Source organism: Beta vulgaris, chromosome 8 (genome assembly GCF_026745355.1).
Source record: "Beta vulgaris subsp. vulgaris cultivar EL10 chromosome 8, EL10.2, whole genome shotgun sequence".
Taxonomy (NCBI): domain Eukaryota; kingdom Viridiplantae; phylum Streptophyta; class Magnoliopsida; order Caryophyllales; family Amaranthaceae; genus Beta; species Beta vulgaris.
Genome location: NC_079209.1, coordinates 39429487 through 39451921, shown reverse-complemented (window position 1 = coordinate 39451921; position 22435 = coordinate 39429487). Strand labels below are relative to the sequence as shown.

The 22435-nt window shown below is 37.4% G+C and overlaps 1 protein-coding gene across 1 annotated transcript; it reads right to left on the bottom strand.

Annotated features, from left to right (window-relative positions):
• Positions 1-15087: 15087 nt before the first annotated feature.
• Positions 15088-21506, bottom strand: LOC104901441 (probable folate-biopterin transporter 3). Its single transcript, XM_010689025.3, has 5 exons — positions 20856-21506; positions 19439-19698; positions 17833-17928; positions 17556-17726; positions 15088-16166 (listed from the first exon to the last, which is right to left on the bottom strand). The coding sequence occupies exons 1-5, from the start codon at positions 21220-21222 to the stop codon at positions 15582-15584; spliced, it is 1479 nt and encodes a 492-aa protein (XP_010687327.1). The 5' UTR covers positions 21223-21506; the 3' UTR covers positions 15088-15581.
• Between the last annotated feature and the right edge of the window lie 929 nt (positions 21507-22435).

Genomic DNA, 22435 nt, shown 5'->3' with positions numbered 1-22435 from the left:
TAATCATTTATGCAAGTCATTTATGTCCAGTTTAATGACATAGATTAGGAAATTTAATGTTCTATGAATTTTGTTCACTTATGGTGTTTCATTCATCAAATCACATATTTGACAAAACCATAGAATTCAAGATATATTTTGGACATTTTATTTAATACCAAACCAATAATTAAATAAGATAAAATTTAATCTCACAAACATAAATAGCAAAAATCATGTTTTTACACTATATCAAGTTTCTCTAAACCTAGTACAATCTAAAGCCACTCTAACATTTGCTTCAAGCCTATAGCCCTAGCGTGACACTCATGCTTGGGTTGAGGTAGTGGTTTAGTTAGTGAATCAGCCACGTTCTCATCCGTGTGAACTTTGCAGATTCTGACATCCTTCCTGTCAATTGTCTCTCGAATCAGATGAAATTTCCTCAACACATGTTTGGACTTGTTATGTGATATCAGTTCTTTTGCTTGCGCAATACCACCATAATTGTCACGGAATAACTCAATTCCTTCCAGAGCACTAGGTACAATATCCAGCTCTATGAAGAACTTCTTTATCCAAGCTGCTTCAAGTGCTGCTAAATATTTTGATTCTGTCGTAGAGTCTGCTACAGTGCTTTGCTTTGAGCTCTTCCAGATCACTGCTCCTCCATTTAGACGAAACACGTACCAACGGTAATCATCTGTGTCGGTTTAGAAGCTTGCACCAGTATAACCTTCAATAACCAACTCACTTTGTCCCCCATAGACTAAGAACATGCCTTTCGTCCTCCTCAAGTACTTAAGGATGATCTTAGCTGTTGTCCAGTGTGCTTCTCCTAGATTTGCTTGGAACCTACTACACATGCTCAAGGCATATACAACATCTGGTCGAGTACTTATCATGGCATACATGATAGATCCTATAGCCGAAGCATAAAGAATGCTACTCATTCACTTTAACTTATCAGACTCAGTCGGGCACTGACTCTTGCTAAGCAATCTGCCATGTGACATGGGAACGAAGCCACTCTTCGAGTATTCCATGGTTAACCTTGTAAGAACCTTATCAATATAAGTTTCTTGACTTAGCCCAATCATCCTTCGAGACATATCTTTATGGATTTTAATTCCCAGTATGTACTCAGCTTCTCCAAGGTCCTTCATAGAGAAACAACTTTTCAACCATTCCTTGACTGACTCAAGAATTGGTATGTCAATTCCCATGAGTAATTAGTCATCAACATACAGAACCAAGAAGACTAAGCTGCTCCCACTAAACTTCTTGTAAACACAAGATTCTTCTTCGCTTGTGATCAAACCAAATTGTTTGATTGCCTCATCAAACCAAGATTCCAGCTCCGAGATGCCGCTTCAATCCATAAATGGATCTCTAACTTGCAAACCTTTTAGGATTTTTGGATCTTCAAAACCTTCAGGTTGTGTCATGTACACATCCTCATTCAAGAACCATTCAAGAATGTGGTTTTGACATCCATCTCCAATTTTGTAATCGTAAAATGCAGCAGTCGCTAAAAGTATCCGAATTGATTTAAGCATTGCTACTCGAGAAAAGGTCTCATCATAGTCTATACCATGAATTTTTCCTGAATCCTTTTGCAACTAGTCTTGCTTTGTAGACATAGACATTTCCATATTGTGTGTTCTCAATTTGAACACCCACTTGCATCCAATCGGGTTAACCCCATCAAGCAAGTCGACTAGGGTCCAAACTTTATTCTCAGACATGGAGTCTAACTCGGATTTCATTACCTCAAGCCATTTCTCAGAGTCTGGGCTCGTCAAAGCTTGTTTATAGGTAGTAAGTTCTAAATTTTCCAAATTATAATTTCAGAGTTTACAGTTAACAGGAAATCAACCAACTTCTTGTTTGGAATCCTTAGTCTACTAGACCTACGCGAGGCCTGAGCACTAAGAGAAATGTGTTCTTCAACATTTTGAAGATTTTCGCTTGAATGAAGTTCGAGTGGGACGATAGGAGGTTCACGCGTTGAATACGTCGTCTCCTGAACATGAATTTCGTCTTGTTGGGCTGTCTCTGACATGGTGTGAGCCATGTCCAGTTATTGCTCATCTCGAATTTCTTCGAGTATTTTACTTCCACTTGTCTTTCTAGAAACAAATTCCTTTTTAAGAAAGACACCATCACGAGCAACAAACACTTTTTTCTCTTGACGGTTATAGAAGTAATAACTAATAACCCCTTGTCTCTTTTGGGTATCCCACAAAGAGACATTTATCTGACTTGGGTGCAAGTTTTTCTGATAGTAACCGCTTTCCATAGACCTCAAATCCCCAGATTTTAAGAGTAGACACGTTTGGAGCTTTTCCATTCCATAACTCATATGGAGTCTTTTCTACAGCCTTTGACGGGCTCCTATTTAGTGTGTGTGCAGCAATTTTGAGAGCATATCCCCAAAAAGAAATTGAAAGATTAGCAAGACTCATCATTGATCGAACCATATCTAGCAAGGTTGGGTTCCACCTTTCAGATAGACCATTCAACCGCGGTTTTCCTGGTGGAGTTAATTGTGAAATCGTTCCACAACCCTTTAGATGATCATCAAATTCTTGGCTCAAATACTCACCACCACGATCGGATCGCATTGCTTTTTTTGTCTTACCAAGTTAATTTTGTACTTCACTTTGGAACTCTTTGAATCTATCAAAAGATTATGACTTATGTTTCATTAAGCAGACATATCCATATCTACTCAAATCAATAGTGAAGGTATAATGAAGTAATTAAACCTTTCCCTTTTTTTGGCTAATTCAAAGTTGTTATTGAAAACAAAAAAAACAGAGTTACAAAGCATCATGCATCATCCACTAGGCTAGAAGATAAAGAATCCCCGTTTCCAACATGGAAGGGACCTAAACCTAATCAACAAGCCTGAACAAGCCCAGGCTCAACAAACTCAAATAACAAGCAAAAGCCTCAAGGACTCTGGACTTCTACAAGCAACTCTAAACATAATTTTCTTACACTAAGCCAACACATCAAGAGTTGGCCTATTGAACACTAGAGCATTCCTATTCAGCCGTATTTGGTATACAGTTTCCACAAAGAATAGGCTATACAATTGTGATTGTGGGAACTTGCTTTTGCTTCGGTAAATGACATACTTGATTTCATCTTGAAAACTTTTTTGGCACAGCATGAATACCAAGTTGTTGCTGACATATAGTCCATACTCTCATAGTAACACTGCAGTCAAAGAACAGATGATTAACAGTTTCACTATCAACTTGACAAAAGAGGCAGGCAATGTCAGTAAGCAATCCCCAAGATCTTAGTTTATCCTTGGTAGATATAGTCTGCCATGTATAGCAAGCCAGGTGATGAAATAAAAGAGCCTTGGGGCTAGCTGGGATATTGCAAATAATCCTCTTCCATCCCACCTTAGGGTGATCTCCTTGAATAGTCTTGTACAATCTTTTCATAGAAAACGATGGGCCATCAAGCACATTCACAGAAGCTTGATTCTTACCAAATAAATGTTTATTGTTAAGAATTTTCTTCATAGACCAAGAGAGTCTATTAGAAATAGGCATAGAGAGCACATCTTGTTGTTTGATATAGTAAACATGCAACCACTTGGTTCATAGCTTATCTTGTTTCTTAGATATAGCCCAAAGGTGCTTAACAATAGCAACTTTGTTCCAAACAGCAAGGTCTTTAATATTCCACCCACCATAACCCTTAGGAAGGCGAACAGTATCCCAGGATACAAGAGCTTTCTTGGAATTCTCACCTTGGCTTGTCTATAAGTAGATCCTACAGATGCTTTGAATTTCCTTGAAGACTTTTTTAGGCAATATAATTATCTGACACCAATAAAGCTGAAACCCGTGTAGGATAGAAGATACCAATTGGAGTCTAGCAGCATAGGAAAGTTTTTTAACAGACCAAAGCCTAACTCTAGCCACAGTTTTTATTAATCAAAGGCTTGCATACATGATAGAACAATTTCCTAGTACTCAAAGGCACCCCCAAGTATCTGAAGGGGAAAAACCCCAAAGGAATACTCATATTTGCTGCAAAACAACCTTTTGATCCCCACTAACACCAGCAATATACAGATTACTCTTATCTAAGTTAGCTTCCAACCTAGAAGCATGTGAGAACTAAGTAAAATCATCAAACAAGAGATGTAATGAGCTAGGATCAACCCTAGCAAACATTAACAGGTCATCTGCAAACATAAGATGAGTGATGCTAAGCTTGGCACATCTTAGATGAAAATGAAAACCAGTCTTTGTCTTTAGCTACAGCAAACATCTAAGCAAATACTCCATACCCAAAGCAAAGAGAAAGGGGGACATTGGATCCCCTTGCCTCAACCCCTTTTTAGCAGCAAAAGGCTTACAAGGCACCCCATTAATAAGGATGGAGAAAGAAACTGAAGTCACACAAGCCATTACCCATCTCACAAACTTGGTAGGGAATCCAAGCTCACACATCACAGTTTCAAGGAAAGTCCACTCAAGAGAATCATAGGCTTTATTGAGGTCAACTTTAAGCATACACCTGGGTGATATATTTTTGGTAGTATAACCTTTAATGAGCTCAGTAGCTAGTAAAATATCATCAGAAATATTTCTACCAGGCATAAATCCATACTGAGCTAGATCAACCACACTACTAATCATACTTTGCATTCTACTAGTCAAAATCTTTGCATATGATTTTGTACAAGATAGAACAACAAGCAATAGGGCTATAATCCTTAACCAAAGTAGGATTGGCAATTTTAGAACCAAGGTGATCAAAGTGCAATTAATAACAGGTAACATAACACCGGTCTCAAATAAGTGGCCAACGGTAGCATAAACATCAATTTTAATAATAGGCCAAGCTTTTTTGAAAAAGAGACTATTGAACCCATCACTACCTGGGGCCTTAGCTTCACCAATTGACCATAGAGCTTCTTCAATTTCTTGATGAGAAATAGGCTGAATTAAAGCCATAGCATCAGCTGAGTTTACTTGAGCACCAGCTCTCAACATTGCAATATCAACATAGGGTAGATGTGTAGCATCAGAACCCAACAAGCCAGTATAAAAGCTCAATACTTCCTGTTGGATATCAGCTGCTGAGATAAGCTTACAAGACATCGATGCTATTCTGCAGGTATCTTTCTTTCATAGCATGAAAGAAAAAGTGTGAGGTGGAATCCCCTAGCTTCAGCCACTGCACTCTAGATTTTTGCTTCAATATAGATTCCTCAACCTGTAACATCTTATTAAGCTGAATAAGACATGCTTTTTCAGCTTGGTGTAAATTAGGGTAGTTCTGATTAGCAATCTGAGTCTGCACCTCCTGAAGCTCCTCTCTGGCCCTATCAATTTGCATACTCAAGTTCCCAAACTCTCTCTTACGTAGGTGCTTAAGATCTTTTTTTACTCCTTTAAGACGCCGCCAAATATCATGCATTTTGTACTCTCCATTTCCAATATCATTCCATGCAGCTGCAACAATATCTAGGAAATGCTCATGGGTAGCCATATAGCTAAAGAAATTGAATGGTCTACCTCTACTCAAAGTGTTACCAAACCACTTGAGTATAATAGGAGAGTGATCAGACACTCCTGGATTCAAATACTCTACCACTAAGTTAAGATAATTAGTAATCCAGTAAGAATTCACTAAGCATCTATAAATTCTACTACAAATTCTAGCATCCCCTAACCCTTTATTAGATTAAGAGAAGAAATGGCCACAAGTCTTGTACTCACTCAAGTCTATCTCTCAAAAGCTCAGCAAAATCTTGAGTTTCATAGTGAGAAATAGGAGCGCCATTCATCATATCCTCTGAAGATAATACTGCATTAAAATCACCCATGATACACCAGCGCTCCACCATAGAGCTATCCCTAGCTCTTAGATCTAACCATAGACTTTTCCTGTCTTCCACAGTATGCATCCCATAAATCACTGAAACCCACCAAGAAATTTCAGTTAACTTGTCACTCACCAAGCAGTGTACCATTTGGGAAGAAGCATACTGGACATGAACACCCACCAGAGAAGAATTCCATGCAAGCTAAATCCTCCCTCTATCAGAGTGGTCATAATTGTGAGTCCACTTCCATTACATGCCAAACTTACTCATAATTCTATCTTTATTATGCTCTTTGACCTTAGTCTCAAGTAAAGCAAAAATAGAAAGATTATGTTGGTGCACAAAGTGCTTTATTTCACCTACTTTAGCAGGGTTGTTCAACCCTCTCACATTCCAAGTACACACAATCATCAACCTAGTGAAACTGTGAAAGAGCTAGCCCCAGCCTCATCCACTATATGAGTCACCACCCCCATGCCCTCTAATATCAACAACTTCTTTTCCATTTTGTCCCCTAGTAATAATATTCCAAACAGGCTCATTTATAGGTCTAACAGCACCATCTTCAGCAGGTTTATAATTCACAACATTCGACCTAGCATCAGCCCTTGTGTAGTTAGCACCTGAAGCCACTGCTTCATCTGTAATATTTGTGATACCAGCAATATTTGTACCATCCCCAGCAGCTTGAACACCTTGAACAACCAACTCCTCCCTTCTTTCCTGTTGCACTATATGTTCTCCTACCATAATCTCATCAACATTGCTATCCATGGGAGCCACATGAACAACAGGCTTTGGGATCCATTTGTGCACATGTTTAATAGGTCTTTTACTAGGCTTTTTCTTAGAACAATCATGTCCTATAATTGAGCATAATACACAATATGAAGGTGCCCATTCAAAATGGACTGTCTGCTTAATAATCCTACCATTACTATCCTCAATAGTAACTGATTGAGGCAGGGGTTTGGTTACATCAACTTCAATCAACAATCTAGCAAATGTAATCATATGTTGATGTGTAGTAGATTCATCTGCAAACAAGGGAGTACCAAGCATACTACCAATCCTACTCAAAGATTCAGTAACCTAATAGTTCAACGGCAAATTATACAATCTCACCCCCAATGGGATCCCCCTAAGAATCTCAGTTTGAAAATCAAAGTCTGATGTCCAAGCTTTCGAAATGATAGGTCTACTATTGTACATATGTGACCCAGCATACATCACTTCATTTCTATCCTCAACAGACGCAAATTTAACAACAAAATATTCTTTATCATGTAAGAAGATTTTAGGCTTAGCAACATGATTCCAAATTTGCTCAATATATCTAGTAATAGCTCTTATAGATGGTGTTTGCCCCACCACATATAGAATAACAGATGTAGACCAAACCTCTGTTAATGCATCTACCTCAGATTGAGAGAGTTGAGCTATTTGCTTACCATCCTTCACCTTTCCTTTGTGATCATAGGACCACACACATCTGTATGTATGAGTCCTAAAAGATCATTGGCCCTTTCACTTTTTCTAGTAAATGGTGATTATGTCATCTTACCCATTAAGCATGATTCACATACATCAAATGATTCGAAATCAAATGATTGAAGAATATCATCCTTATGTAACTTTTGGATACGCTTTTGGTTTATATGACCCAACAATGCCAAATGTAGGTTAGGTTGGAATCATTTGATTTTTGTTTCTTGCTATCAATGTTATAGACATGTAATGACCTATCAAGCACATATAAGCCATTTATCAACTTAGCATTGGATAGAACATATTATTGTAAGAAATGGAACATGTTCTTTATTTCAAAACAAAACCCTTCAGAATCCAAAACAGAAACAGAAATTATGTTCTTAATTATTGCAGGAATAAAATAACAATTATTTAGTTAAAATAAAGCCAGATGGCAAATGCAGACTATAGCTCCCTTTGGCAAGTGCAGCAACCCGTGCTCCATTTCCAACGCGCAGCTCTACCTCGCCTTTTGCCAGCTTCCTACTTCTTTGTAGTCACATCATTAACTATATGAGAACCACAATTTGTATCAAATACCCATAAAGAAGTATAAGTCGAATTGATTTCTATAACATATATATATACCTGAAGTGGAAGCCCCATACTTTTTGTCCTCCAAGTATACCGGGCAGTTCCTTTTCCAATATCCTATCTTGTGACAGAGGAAGCACTTGCTTTCTGCGGCGAACTTTAGCTTGGCGGTTGGCTTAGGTTTTTCATCAACAATGGCAACTTGCTTACCTTTGTCCTTCTTTCCTCCCTATTTCTTCTTGAAACCCTTTCCCTTTTGAACCATCAAAACCTCTTTCTTTGGTTCAATCTTAGGGATGTTCCTCTCAGCATTGACCAACAATCCACGTAGCCCTTGCAAAGTCTTTTCGGACTCATTCATATTGTAGGTCATTCTGAACTGATTGAAACTGTCAGGCAATGAATGGAGAATGATGTCAGTAGCCAACTCAACCCTATAAGAGAATACAAGTCGTTCCATGTTTTCAGAAAGACCCATCATTGAGAAAACATAGGGGCCAACAGCTTGACCCGGCTTCATGTGACATTCAAGCATCTCCCAATTAGTCTCATACCACTCAACTCGGGCCTGAGTTTTGAACATGGCCCGCAGTTCTTACATGATCGTATAGGCATCCATGGTTTCGAACAAGGTTCGGCTCCATGGCTGCTATCATCAAGCAAGTGATTGGTATAGACCTATCATTGGCCTGTTTAGCACGATGTTTGTCTGCTTTAGTTGATTCATCAGTGACAACAGGAAGTGAGGTATCTAAGACGTCCTCTCGACCCTCCAACCTCAGAACGAGTCTTAAGGTCATTTCCCAATTTAGGAATTTTTCACCATTCAGCTTGTCCTTTTCGAGAAAAGGACAAATGTTGAAACCGGAGTTGTTGTTGTTATTAGACAGATAGAAAAATTAAACAAAGTTCAATTATTATGTTTATAAAGCAAACCTAAAACATGTAAAAAGTTTTTAGGTTGATCACCTACTCAATTTTAATGTCCCCTTTAGATAAGTGATTTACAAGATCCAAACAACATGCAACACTAAGCAGACGGAGGCCTTATCTCAATGTTACATTATCAAGGTAAGTAAACTCTTTTACTAATTATAACATTTTATAACTCTTGTTTAGATTGATAAACATCGCATGTGTTAGCTATCTCTTGCTTCAAAATTCAAGACGCTTTTGATAATTTTGTTAAGGACAACCAAATTAAGTTGTAAATTTCGCAATTTTACCTTATATTCCAAAATTAATGATAATACCCTGCGGAGGCATGATCTATTACTATTAATTAAGGGTTTGATAAGTACTTTATGTTTGGAAAAGCAAACTTTAATATTTGCGGGACCTAAGTTTATTATGTTGTTATGAATTAGTAAACTCTAGCGCATCGATAAACAACATACAACAAACTTAAAAACATTTAAAAGAGTAATAAAACTCAAAAATAAAATGATCTAGTATGGCCCCTAATCCTAAGAACTAAGCATCATTGGCTCCTTCTTGGACTCTTCATGTATCTCCATCCACTTTATCCATGGGTCTTTTCTTGATGGGCTCGTCTTTGGATTACACAAGTACCAAAATAATTTAAATAATAACTAAATTAAATAAATTGCAAAAATACCTCACGATACCCAAATCGTATTTAAAATTAAAAAAAATACATCACAATGCGCAGATCGTATTTTCTGACTTAATTTTGGGTCATACTAGTCATACATAGCAATTATATCAAAATATATAAGCCACATAATAATATCACATATTATACTTTCCAACAATTACAATATCAAATATTCTTAATTAAAACAAGAGGATAAAGATTTTAAGTAATTCCTAACCAGGAGAATATTTATAGTACACCTGGGTGTACCATGCTCATGGTACACCCAAGACTATTTTCTTCAAATGAACAAAATGAGCAAATGAGCAAAATGAACAAATGAGCAAATGAGCAAATATTTCTATTCATTTAAGAAAATGAACAAACACTTTTATTACAAAATGAGCAAAATGAGCAAATGAGCAAATGAGTAAATGAGCAAAATACCCATATGAGCAAATTTGGTGTCAAATGAGCATATGAAGTTCTAATTTATTACAAAAATACCCCTGGGTGTACCATGAGTGAACTCCCTAACCACTTAAAGATTTTATCCTATAAAATCTAGCCTAGTAACTTTAATTAGATTAAAAAAATCACATTATGAATTTAATTTATGACCCAGACATTAACATAATTGAAATTTAAATAATTTTTTAAAATTTGTTTTAACAAAATTCAAACTAAAAAGAAAAGTGCAACTTGTATCACGCTGCTGATTGTCTTTCAAAAGGAAATTTTTTTTTATTTATTAAAACCCGTGGAACCAAGCAGCAGAACAGGATTGCGAAAATCACGCTGGCACAGCAACGGTAGTGTGCTCCAGCCATCCACATCAGCCAACTCCACTGGACTCGCCGGCATCCTTCTCCATGAGCCGACGCCGGCGACAAAACAACCAGCGCCAACCCACAAAAACAGAACTACGGCAACCCCGCGTCGCACGCATGGCTGTCGTTAACCCTTCAGTCGCCGACTGCTTACCGGTAGTCGCGTCACCCTCCCGACTTCTCGTCGGCAGACCACTGGAGCAGCCACCAGCCGTAGCTGCTCCTCTTCCTCCCTCCTTCAATTTTCTTTTTTGTCTATTTTATTTGAAGGAAATTAAAAATATAACCTTTTGCAAAATTAATATAAAATTAAACATACTCTTTTATCTCTAGTTCAGAAATTAAATTAAAATCTCCATTTTAATTAATATTTTGGGTTATTCACATAAATTAATCTCTAATTCATATATAACGCTTTTTATATGAATTAATTTTCATACATAAATAATTTTAAACATGAAATCAGATTTATAAATGAATTTAATATTCAAAATTTAGAAATCTATAATCAGATTTTAAATTTCGAAAATTAAGGTTGAAAAGTTAAAAATTTTGGCCACTATTATTAAAAAAAATTAAGTAATTAAATCTCCATTAAATGAATTTCAATTAATTATTCAATCCATAATTCAATTCCTCCCCATAATCAAATTAAAATTAGTCATACACATCAATATAAATCTAAATATTATGACCAAAAACCTATATGCAAGAGGCTAAAACTGATACCACTGTAGGATTCTAAGTACTATAAGCGGAATTTGATGAATCAAATTCATAAGCACTTAAAACAGGATTGCATGCATATAGAATCAAGGATCACATAATAGTTTAGAATTAACCTTTGAAGCGTGAATTCCACAAAGCTTGTTATAATCCGGTGAAAGAATCGCAACTGTGATTCCTTTACTTTGTCCACCAATCCGGATAAATACTCCACCAATGCTAGTTGGAAGGAAGAAAATTTTTCTTCTTCTTTAATGGAGTTTATGTGACTTTTGGAAAGAATATGAGAGAGAAGAATATTAAGAGAGATCTAATATATTCTTATGATTGCCTAACTAAATATATAAGTATATTTAGGTTAGGAATCCCTTCCCCTCTCTCATCCTCTTGGCCGGCCACCCTAGAGCCCTTTTAGGCTCTAGGTTTTTCTTTTGTTGATCCAAATTGTTATGTGTGACCTAATAGGATCCATTAAATTGGGCGTCAGGTTTATAATTTTCTAACAAGAAGTTATATAGCATTCTCTATCAAGATGTATAGACGACTCAATTTAATAAATTTATTATCTCCATAATACGATCCATATTATAATTAGTAATTGCATTAAAGTCGAGGACATAATTCTTTCAAGGTCGCGGTTCACATAGATGATAAGGGATTTCCTGGAATTGATAAATTGATAATTGTAAGGTTAAGGGTGTCAACATTTCAACCAGCAGACGCAGAGAGTAACTCGTATCTCAACATTAATATTATTAAGATAGACACATGTGATGGTTATCATAACAACATCCAGCCATTTTCCGATGATTTATAAGGTTGAGCAAGTCAACAATTCAGCCACAAGAGGCAGAGGGTCACTATTACTATTAGGAAACAAGATGTTGTAATTTGATTAATGCGGAACAAAACCAATGAAATAATAAAGATGAACAAACAAAGAACACAAGGATTTACGTGGTTCAGTCAAATTAAACCTACATCCACAGGTGGGGGATTAGAGCTTGTTTACTATAATGGAGAAAAATTAACGAGAATAATACAAGGAGTCATAAAATTACTTGAGGCTAAAACTGTAAATAGAAAAATGCCCTTCCTTACCGCGATAAATAGCAGAAAAGACTGCTTTTGGAAGTAGTCATTCTTCCATGCCTTAGGGCTCACTTTCTATGAGAGAGGATTCATTCCTTTCTACATCCCCTCCTGTGGTCCAATTTTCACCCCAGAAGAAAAGAGAAGACAGGCCAGCCGGGAAGCAGGATATAAGTTGTACTCTTGTCGCGAAACCTCCTTTCTTCCGCCGTTCTAAGAGTGGAAAGAAAAGTCTTTGCCTAGCTAGTAAGAGGAGAAGCGAAAGAGCTATCGTCGAAAGCTTCTCCTTTACACGGGATTCTTCTAGCTTCAATCGAGAAAGGAACCTTGAAAAAAGTCTTTCAAAACTTTACATCCATCAGAGCGGCAGGCATGGAAAAGAGCCTTGGGTTGAGACAGACGGGGGCATCCGCAGCCCAGTGAGATCCTATCTATCGGTCGTTAAGGACCTATTCCCAACCAGTCAATCAAAGACAGACGGGCAGACTATTTGATCAGTATTTCCCCGTGTAAACGCGTAAAGTAAAGAAAGAGCGCCTGAACCCATCTTATAGAAGGCCATCTTGCTTTTCTTTTTTGGTGTTGAGACCCAGAGTCAATCTGCTGGAAGCAAAGCATTGGTAGAAGAAAAGCTGCCTTTCACTTTTCAGCGATACTCTTCTCCTTTTCAAAAGTTGTGTGTTAAATATGAACACCAAGAACCCCTTTTATAACATAAGGAACCTCGTACAAGACCCTAAAAGATAACTCAAAACGAAAAATAGTCAAAATCGCGTAACAGCTAAGCCTCCCGATCGGGTCGGGTGCCATCCGCCCCATCGGGCGAGCAAATTCCTCAAGCCATTGACGTCGCGGGCCCGATAGGCCAACGTCCGCCCGGTCATAATTCGCGACGGGCGGGCCTGCGAAAATCGATTTTGACGAAGTTTCAAGGCATCAACTTGAACAAATCTCCACCTTGATTTGAAATCGATCAAACAAGGTAACTCCATCTTGAACCAAGAAGTAATGCTCACCCAAAAACCATAGAACCTCCACCTTAAACAAAATTCCATAAGCCTACCCATTTTAGGCAATCCAGGAAATGGACATCTTCTATAATTGTTTACCGATGCGTCTTCGGACACAAAACTCTGTATACAAAACCATCACATGGCCTAGATCGAGAGTATAAAGCCACCAACGGTATAAAGCCACCAACGGTAAGTATGCTTATTCAAATTGATGAAACTATCTTCAAACACTTCTTCATCTCAGCAACAAACTCAAAGGCAATTCTAGAAAATTAAATGAAGACAATAATTATTAAATTCCAATTGTACTTGATCAAAACACAAAAGTACCAAATTTGGGATAAGAAATAGCATAACTAGAACAAAAGAATAAATCTAATGCATAACCAAGGTTGCTACTTTATAACAAACTCAAAAGCAATCTATCATAGCCTCCAAAAAAGAAAATCCACACAGTTTCTCGTTTTACCAAGAGATCTCAAAAGGGTACCAAACATAAAGAGATCGTAGAAACCGTAGTCCCAAATCTTATAACCCTAAAGTGCAAGATCATCTTCAAGAACAGTGTTGGCAATATTTGCTAATTGGTCCTCATTGGACCTTTCTCCATTTTTCTTCTTTAATTTCCAACACTCAGATTTAATATGACCCTTCACATGAAATAGTTACAGATTTTACCAGAATTCTTTTCCATCATGAGCAACCAAAACATTTGTGTGAGCAGAATTATTAGATTTATTAACCAATTTATTGTTAATTAAATCTCTATGAGTTAAGGCATCCTTAACATCCTGCAAAATCAAATCATATTTACCATATAGTAAGGTATCCGGAGATGCTTATGCGAAGGTGGTAAAGAACACAACAACCTAATAGCCATATCCTTATCATCGATCTCAACATCGATGTTTGGGAAATCCATAATTATATAGAAGAATTCATCTAAATGAGACTCAAGCGGTTTATTTCTTCTAGACTGAGATCATGAAGTCTAGATTTTAGTAGTAGACGGTTGGTCACAGCCTTTGTCATATAAAGTGACTCCAAGTTCAACCACAAACCCGCAACAGTCATCTATTTGACAACCTCTCTCAAAACTTCATTAGACAGACTTAAATGAATCCCCGAGAGTGCCTTCAAATCCATATCCTCCCACTAATCATCTATCATGCCTGAAGGCTTTTTGGATGCACCTACAAGAGCCTTGTAACAGCCACTTTGAACCAGGATGGCTTTCATCTTTAACTGCCATAAGCCAAAATTTACTTGCCCATCAAATTTCTCTGTATCGAATTTCATTGACATAATCAAAAATCAAACTCATTCTATGAACACCTAAGAGCTGAAGCAACCAAACTCTTGATACCAGTTTGTTAGGAAACAAGGTGTTGTAGTTTGATATTGCAGAACAAAAACAATAAAGATGAACAAATAAAGAACACAAGGATTTACGTGGTTCAGTCAAATTAGACCTACGTCCACGGGTGGGGAATTAGAGCTTATTTACTATAATGGAGAAAACCAGAGAGAATAATACAAGGAGTCCTAAAATTACTAAATGCTAAAAGTGTTCCAAAAGTTGTATCTTAAATAATGAACACCAGAAAACCTTTATATAACATAAGAAACTCCGTACAAAACCCTAAAAGATAACTCAAAACGGAAAATAGTCAAAAATTGTGTAAGAGCTAAGCCGCCCGATCGGGTAGGGTGTCATCCTCCCGATCCGGCGAGCAAATTCCTCAAGCCACCGACGTCGCAGGCCCGATCGAGCGGTGTTCACCCGGTCGTAATTCGCAACGAACGCCTGATTGGGCGGGCCTGCGAAAACCGAATTTTTGACGAAGTTTCAAGGCATTAACTTTAACGGTAACTCATATCTGAACATTAATATTGTCAAAGCTAGGGACATAATAAGCGTAACAATGCAAAGATAGTCATACTTTTCATATCAGCATCCAGATAATATTTCGGAATAGCATCTACATTCTGCTGAAACATCATTTTAAGTACCAGAAATAATACTCCAACTATTCAGATTTCATAGATTTACATCTTAAATCTAATCTGTCCTTACAGCCCAAGAATTGCAGTGAAGTATCTAAGCAACTGGCTCGTCCATCTTCATCTAATACTTGAAAACTTGTATAACTTGTATTGTCCAAAACTTTGAGCATAATGGTAGTGTCAACTTTTTCCTTCACAATCTGAACAAAACATTTTTCAAAAGGCTGTGCTCTCCAATCATTAAGGAATTCTTACCCCCCGATTTCTGGATCTTTGCTCAACGCTAATTGTACTGTCCAAAACCAGATTTGCTTCCTGAACCATTTCGGACTTTAGATGCTCCTGACTTTGTCAGAATTCACTTCTGAGCACGAGTGACTGACTAATGACACCATGATCAGCTGGAATTATGAAAGAAGAGAGGCCATCTCAAGATTATCAGTTGCCAGTGTCTCAGTATCCCTTTTCGTCTTTGAAATTTCAGAAGGAAGCACTGGCAAGTTAGGATCAGTTCTTGGCACCAAAAACAGTAAAAATATTGGCGCTAATCTCAAAAGATTACGAATTAGAACTGCAAGCCAAAGGTTGTCAAACTCTGATCGCGTTACATGTAATATATGTAAAACAAATCCTCCTGCCCAAGTTGAGGTAAGCATTCCCACTTGATCAATGGACATCAATAACGCAAAGAATGTTCCTTCTATACCAGGAGGGCAAAGCTTGGAACTAAGTACTAGCAAAGGCATCCATTTGAGACGACCGATCATATGAGAAACTCCTTCATCTATTACAACAAAGAGGTAATCTGGTATGAAAAATTTTAGATTAAGACGAAGCACCAAAACTAAATCCAGCATTCCTGATGCACAATGCAGCAACTGTGTCCAAAATAGTAAGTCATGATAAGGGCGATTCTTCAACATGTTCTGATAGAGAAGAACCCCACACAGAGAGCCAATTGCCCCAACTGAATATATGGATCCCACAATCTCCTGCAGAAAGCATACTTGATATTAGAAGTCTGACAGGAGGCCTTAATTAGATGTCCATTAACAAAGAATACCAATGTTTGGAGACAAAGTGATTGTGTATGTAATAAAGGAGTCCATTATCCATGGAAAAACTACCCCAAAAATTTTATCCTTGTTGACAAATGTATCTTTTGATGTCATTGATTTCCCTTATTTTTGTACAGACCCGACACACAAAAAGAAAGAATAGCTGCTACACTATCATCTTCCTCTCCATTTTTGAACTTTCAGACTTTGTGCAACTCTTATACGAAAATGGTCAAATTCACAAGAATTTAGAAAAAGGGAAACTTCAGCAAAACCTAACCAAATACTCCCTTTTTCCAATACATAAAAAAAGCAAAGTCATATGGTGTCTTGTTTGATTCGTCTCATTGACTGCATTTCGAGAATTAAACTTTCATAATTTTTACTAACGTGTAATTGAAGATATTAATGATACAAAACGTGCATTGGCAAAGGTGAAAAGGGAAGATGGAAAGTCCTTTCAAGATGGAGGGAGTATATTCTTCATCATGACATATTGACATACGAAGCTTGCTTTTAGTCTAGTGGTAAGACTTACCCCTTGTGACTTTGCGCTCATAGAATCAAGTTCATACTTTTGTGGTGCGATTCACTTACCCTTCCCCAGCCGAGCCCCAAAGGTGTAGCGAAATTGCCTAACCACAAAAAAGAAGATCTTCACCCTGATACATGTCCTGTTATCCAACATCATCTAGATCCTAAAGCAATGCCAAAAGAGAATGGAGAAAGGGAAACCAAGTTGATCAATCATCATTAATCCCATCCAAAGGCTTACAAATTTTTAGTATTTTTCAGTAGTCCCAGAAAAGAGCTATGACGAGCTCAGAAAAATTTCAGAGAGTTTTAATAACCAGTACAATTAATAAAAAAATGAAATGATCAGAATAGTAATAATAATATATCACAATAAACTATCAAAAGTTAACCATTGCTCACTTATTGCAATTTTCAATGTTATTCTAGAAATTTCACCCCTTTCAGTTTGTCTTTCCCTCTTTTGATAAAACACCCCTTCAATATTTCAATTTGTTGACCACCAAAAACAGCTTCTAATAACTGAAAAGATCTAATGTCCAAGAATGACATTAGAAACTTAGAATGCATGACAATTGGCCTTCAGATTATAAGGAATAAATCTAGGCCGGACGAGCAGCCTTAAGCAATGAACATGGGGATACTTGCGTAAAAGATACTTTACTGCAGCACATGCATCTAAAGGGAATATTAATTAACCAATGCAAATATTAAAGACCTCAAATTTTACTGGTTTCAGCAAGAAATATACTTCAGCAACAAAACCAAATAGATCTTGCTAAGTATTACCTTGGAGAATGATGGACCTCCCTTCCCATCTGTATACCAATAGAACAATCCCTCATGGATGTTTATGCCAAGAGCAAGGGAAGAAAACATGTAAAGACATGGCTTCCAGACGTGCTGGGACTTTAACGTGGTCCACATAGCTCTTGCAGCATCCAAAAACTTCTCATTTACCTGTTTCAATGATTAATCATATAAGAAATTGACCAATACAACAGAGACCCCCTTGAATAGGAGAGGTTATCTTGTAGCTGAACGAGAGAGGTTAAATAAACATTACCCTACTGTAGGAGAAATTCCGCACTGGAGAGTCTTTAATTGTCAATCCAACCAAAACAACTAGTGCAGGCGGAATTGCTAACAGGCCAAACACACCCTAAGAGCGAAATAGAACACTTCAGAAGTTGTCAATTAGTAAAACATGGGGAGGAAGCACCAAAATTATTTGCTGGAAATACAATAGCTTAAGGATAAAAGAGATTGTACCAATACATAAATTAAAGCTAATTGCAGGAAAACATAATACTACGATAGTGTAGCATTCAACAAGCAGACAAAAGGCAAAGGGCAGAACCATGCAACGAATAATGGATTGATGAACCAACTGGGGTTGGTGTGAGTGGTTAAGGGCCTCTCGCTCCTTAACCAAGGTCTCGGGTTCGAGCCTTGGGTATGGAAAAAATCCCAGCTGGGAGGGATGCTGCCCTTTGAGGTACCCATGCAAACTCCCGCGGGAGATTAGTCCACTCGCCAAAGGTGGTGGGAGACTCCTCGTAGTAGGACCCAAAAAAAATAATGGATTGATGAAGGCAATTAAGTTCAACTACAAAGCCTTACTAATTTTATATTTGGTGTGTGAACTAAAACAGGTGTAAGGAAAAAGAATACATCTTCTGACCTTCTCGCTCATACAAAAAAGCCCAGATAAGTTGGCTAATAGGACTTACTCTATCAATGTTCACTAAATTTCTTACTGAATAAAAAGCACATCCCACCCATGAACAAATCTGAGCTCATCTATGATTGAATCTCAGCTTAAACATGATCCATTCTAGCTGTCTCCATGACTAACCTTTCATGCACCTAATACATCTCTCTTGGCCATTTGACAAGCCCAGCCTATAGTCCTAAACTACTGGTTAACCTCGATCCAACTTAGAGAACAAAACCATGGAGCTGTATTTAAGCATTTCACAAATTTTTAACTCGTCCTATATGCACACAATGCGTGCTAAAGTATATAGAAAACAAAGTTTATTTATTACATTTAATAACCTCGGATAAGCGGTAAGAAAATTGTTCATAAAATTCCTTTAAAGATAAGACATCATTTCTATTTAGCAAACATTAAATAATCACGTGCATATGTAGCGGATCCATTGATTAAAAAATGTTTGCATCATTTTTTAAAATTAATTTAATTTAATTATTATGTGAGTGAGGGTATTTAATCTTTTTATGTGAATAGGGACTAGTTGGCTTATATAATAGTAATGAATTGGTGCAGAAATTCTCTACTAAAAAAGTTTCTTGTACAGCTAATATACGGAAAGAAAAAGAAAATCCAATTATCGAACGTGATATATCAAGCTTGAAATTAACTTAAGCTTTTGCTTGGTAAAATAATACAGATGTTCACCAAAAATGAGTTGAACAATCCAAACATATTTGCACTCCATAAAGATTACAAAAGGCGCACATACTTGATTTTTCAATATTCGTGAATAGGGACTAGTTGCACATAAATTATCAGAGATCTTCGACCACTTATGAGCTCAAATGAAGTACCATCCCAAAAGCAATTGACAACGTGAAGCTTACTTCTTTACAATGGTTTCCGAACCCTTACAACTTAGTGATTTTGTAACATATAGCAAGAACCATACCTTGGACCCAATAAGATGAACGAGAAAACCACTGATTATGAACCCGGCAAGAGCTCCGATTGAAGAGCTTAATCCACACAAACTCTGCATGTCACCAGCAAGCGAAGGATGACTGCTACTATTCTCTGTGATACAGGCATCTATCGTCACATCTGCTATAGCCACTCCAGCACTTCCTGCCATGAGAGACAGCACAGCAGGTACCAGATGTAGCCCATCAACAATGGACAGAACGAGCATCGACGTCACCCCAAGAAACCCTGAAAGGTCAAAGATTAATTTCAACATTATATATATATATATATATTTTTTGATGCAAAAAGATTAATTTCAACATTATACGATAGCATGATTATCCTGTTACCAGTGCAATATAATAACATGAAACTTAATGGCCCTTCGCTTCGAAGCACAAAGTTATAATTCTCAGGATATTGCAATTAGATTTTGTAAATATCACTTTTTCCGTCTCAAACTACTTGCTAAATATATCATAAATGAATGTCTCGATTTAATTGCTACATACCTATTTTCGCAAGTTTTTGCTATCTGCTATCTCAATACAGGTCAATCCCACACGTTTTTTCTCTCTGATTTTATTTATAAATTTTCCCTAATAAGGTGTGTAAAACCTCTACATAGCAGTAATTGAGACAGAGGGAGTAATTATATTTTCTTGCTCTGTTTATCTTGGTGTTGCAACTTATCAAATATCATGTTGGTTATTGTTTTGTACCAGCTACACAAAGGTTTGTGCGCTAATTTCTTCACTAGGTTGTTACATCTAAGACCTGAGGATATATAAGATCCTTGATGTACCTTTGCAGAGCTTGAAGTACTGAGGTTATTAGAGCTCAGCTCATTTTAATTCTCTCTCCCCCCCCCCCCGCCCCGTCTTCCAACTCTTCTGTTATCATCAACATCCACCATTGTTCACACTTGCACATTGAAGAAATGCCAAAAAAAAAGTTTGCTAGACTCCCGGCAGTTGAACTCCCGATTAGGATTTCCTACCAAATTTAAAATGCCAGACCGAACGAAGTAAGACGCAACTCCCCCACATCTCATGGTATGTAGTTAAGCTTACTATTTCTTTTTTCCCCAAAGAATTTGTATTTCTACTACATGTCCATATCTCCTTTTGTAACAAACCACCTTTTACCTTTCTTCTAGTAGTTAATAACTTTAAACAATTCAAAAGCATTGAGGGCTCATAAGTATGCTTCCTTGATCACAAAAATCACAAAGAACAAAAAAATCACAAAGAACAAAAAAATCACAAAAACAGAATCACAAAAAATCACGAAAATCACATCACAAACTTTAAGCTAGCCGACCTCTTAATGTTGCACACATACAGTTCACAGTCAGACATGACTTACACCCAAAAAAATAAAGAAATGAGAAATCACAATACCAGCAAAAATGAAGTATGGCCTTCTTCTGTAACCAGAAAGAGGAAGAACATCAGTGAGAAGGCCCCACAAAGGCTTAACAACCCAAGGAAATCGAACAACTCCCATTGAAATTTGCGCTTCAGAGGGCTGTACTTTCTGTTCATCTTTCATATAATACTGCATAGTAACACGGCTTAAACCCATACTTAACCCTTGACTTATACCATAAACTGCAATCACACCCATCACAAAAGTCCAATGCAATTCATTACATAATTTGCTAATCCAATGTATAGGTGACATTATTAGACCTAAAATTCCACTTTTTTCTCGCTTATGTTTGTGGGTTTGTTCTTGAATTGGGAAATTTCCTTCTTCTTCTTCCATGATTAGATTTGATCTTCAGTTTTTTATGGTGAAATTTGGAAAGGAAAGATACCCAATTGAGGGATTAGAGTTTTGAGCATTGGGTATTCTTTAATTTGTCATGATTTGTTGTATTGTGGTCATGTCGCAAAGAAGGAAGGAGAAGATGCATGAAGAACAAAGGAGAAAGGAGAAAGTAGACCAAAGTGTAATGCAATAGAGTTTGGTACAGACCACCACCTAACCCACTTCTCCCTCGAAGTTGAATTTAGCGAGAGAAACGTGAGCCATGACCTCATTTAATTTTCATGACAATGCTATAACAATTTTTATTAGGGGCATGCTTGGAGCAACTACCCTGTATGATAGGCGATAATTTAGGAAAAATGATATACATAGCCCTTAGGGCTATGTATAAGGTGCTTAAAATAGAAATAAAATATTGAATCAAGCATTTATGACCTCAATTGATGTGAAAATTTAGAGGTGGCCATTCGGCGGGCTCAACCGGACCTAGCCCTGGACCAAACCAAAGATGGACCGGCCCGGCTCGGACAACCAAAAAGGCGGTTCAGAACCGGCCTAGGACTGTATAATGGACAGGGTTGGTGTGAGTCGAGTGGTGGAGGTGGAGAATCGGACCGGTCCACCCTTAGAATCGGATCGTGGACCGGTGAGAACCGTGCGTTGGCCTGCGTACAAACCTGAACCTGAAACGCTCTTGGGACCGTTACTAACCCGCCCTTAAACCGCCATCTCCAATTCGCCCAATGAACCACCACATTAAGCCCATTGTTCGAACCGCCCTTTCAACTTGAACCTCCCATCTTATTGGCTTATTCCTGCCTTCGTCGGTTCTTGCTGTTTTGAAGTACGAAACTTCGAATAAAATGAAGGTGGCCATGACCTACAGTAGAGCTAGCCTAGGTCTTGAGGAAAGGAGAGGATTAAAACGAAGAAGAAAAAAGAAAAAATGGGGTGGAAAGCTGCAGCATACTGGAATTATAGAGAGAAAAAAGTTTGCAAGTGGAATTGGAAGTTGGAAGGAGTTGAACCGTGGTAGAGGTAGGGCAAGTGGGCAACTATTTTTTTTTTAAAAAAAAAGAGAATTCATATGATATACAGAAGTTGTTCCTATTTGTTATTGTTGGAAATTACTAGTGAATTAATTTGTTGAATGCAGGTTTTTGCTTTACCAGTCTATCTTGTATCATTATCATGTAGCTCTACTATT

Excerpts from the sequence above, each read along its gene's own strand:
- LOC104901441 (XM_010689025.3), bottom strand. The coding sequence starts at position 21,222 with ATGGAAGAAGAAGAAGGAAATTTCCCAATTCAAGAACAAACCCACAAA. Across the intron at positions 17,727-17,832 it reads GGAATTTCTCCTACAGTAGG|GTAAATGAGAAGTTTTTGGA; the intron begins GTAATGTTTATT and ends TCATTGAAACAG. Across the intron at positions 16,167-17,555 it reads GAGGTCCATCATTCTCCAAG|GAGATTGTGGGATCCATATA; the intron begins GTAATACTTAGC and ends TGCTTTCTGCAG.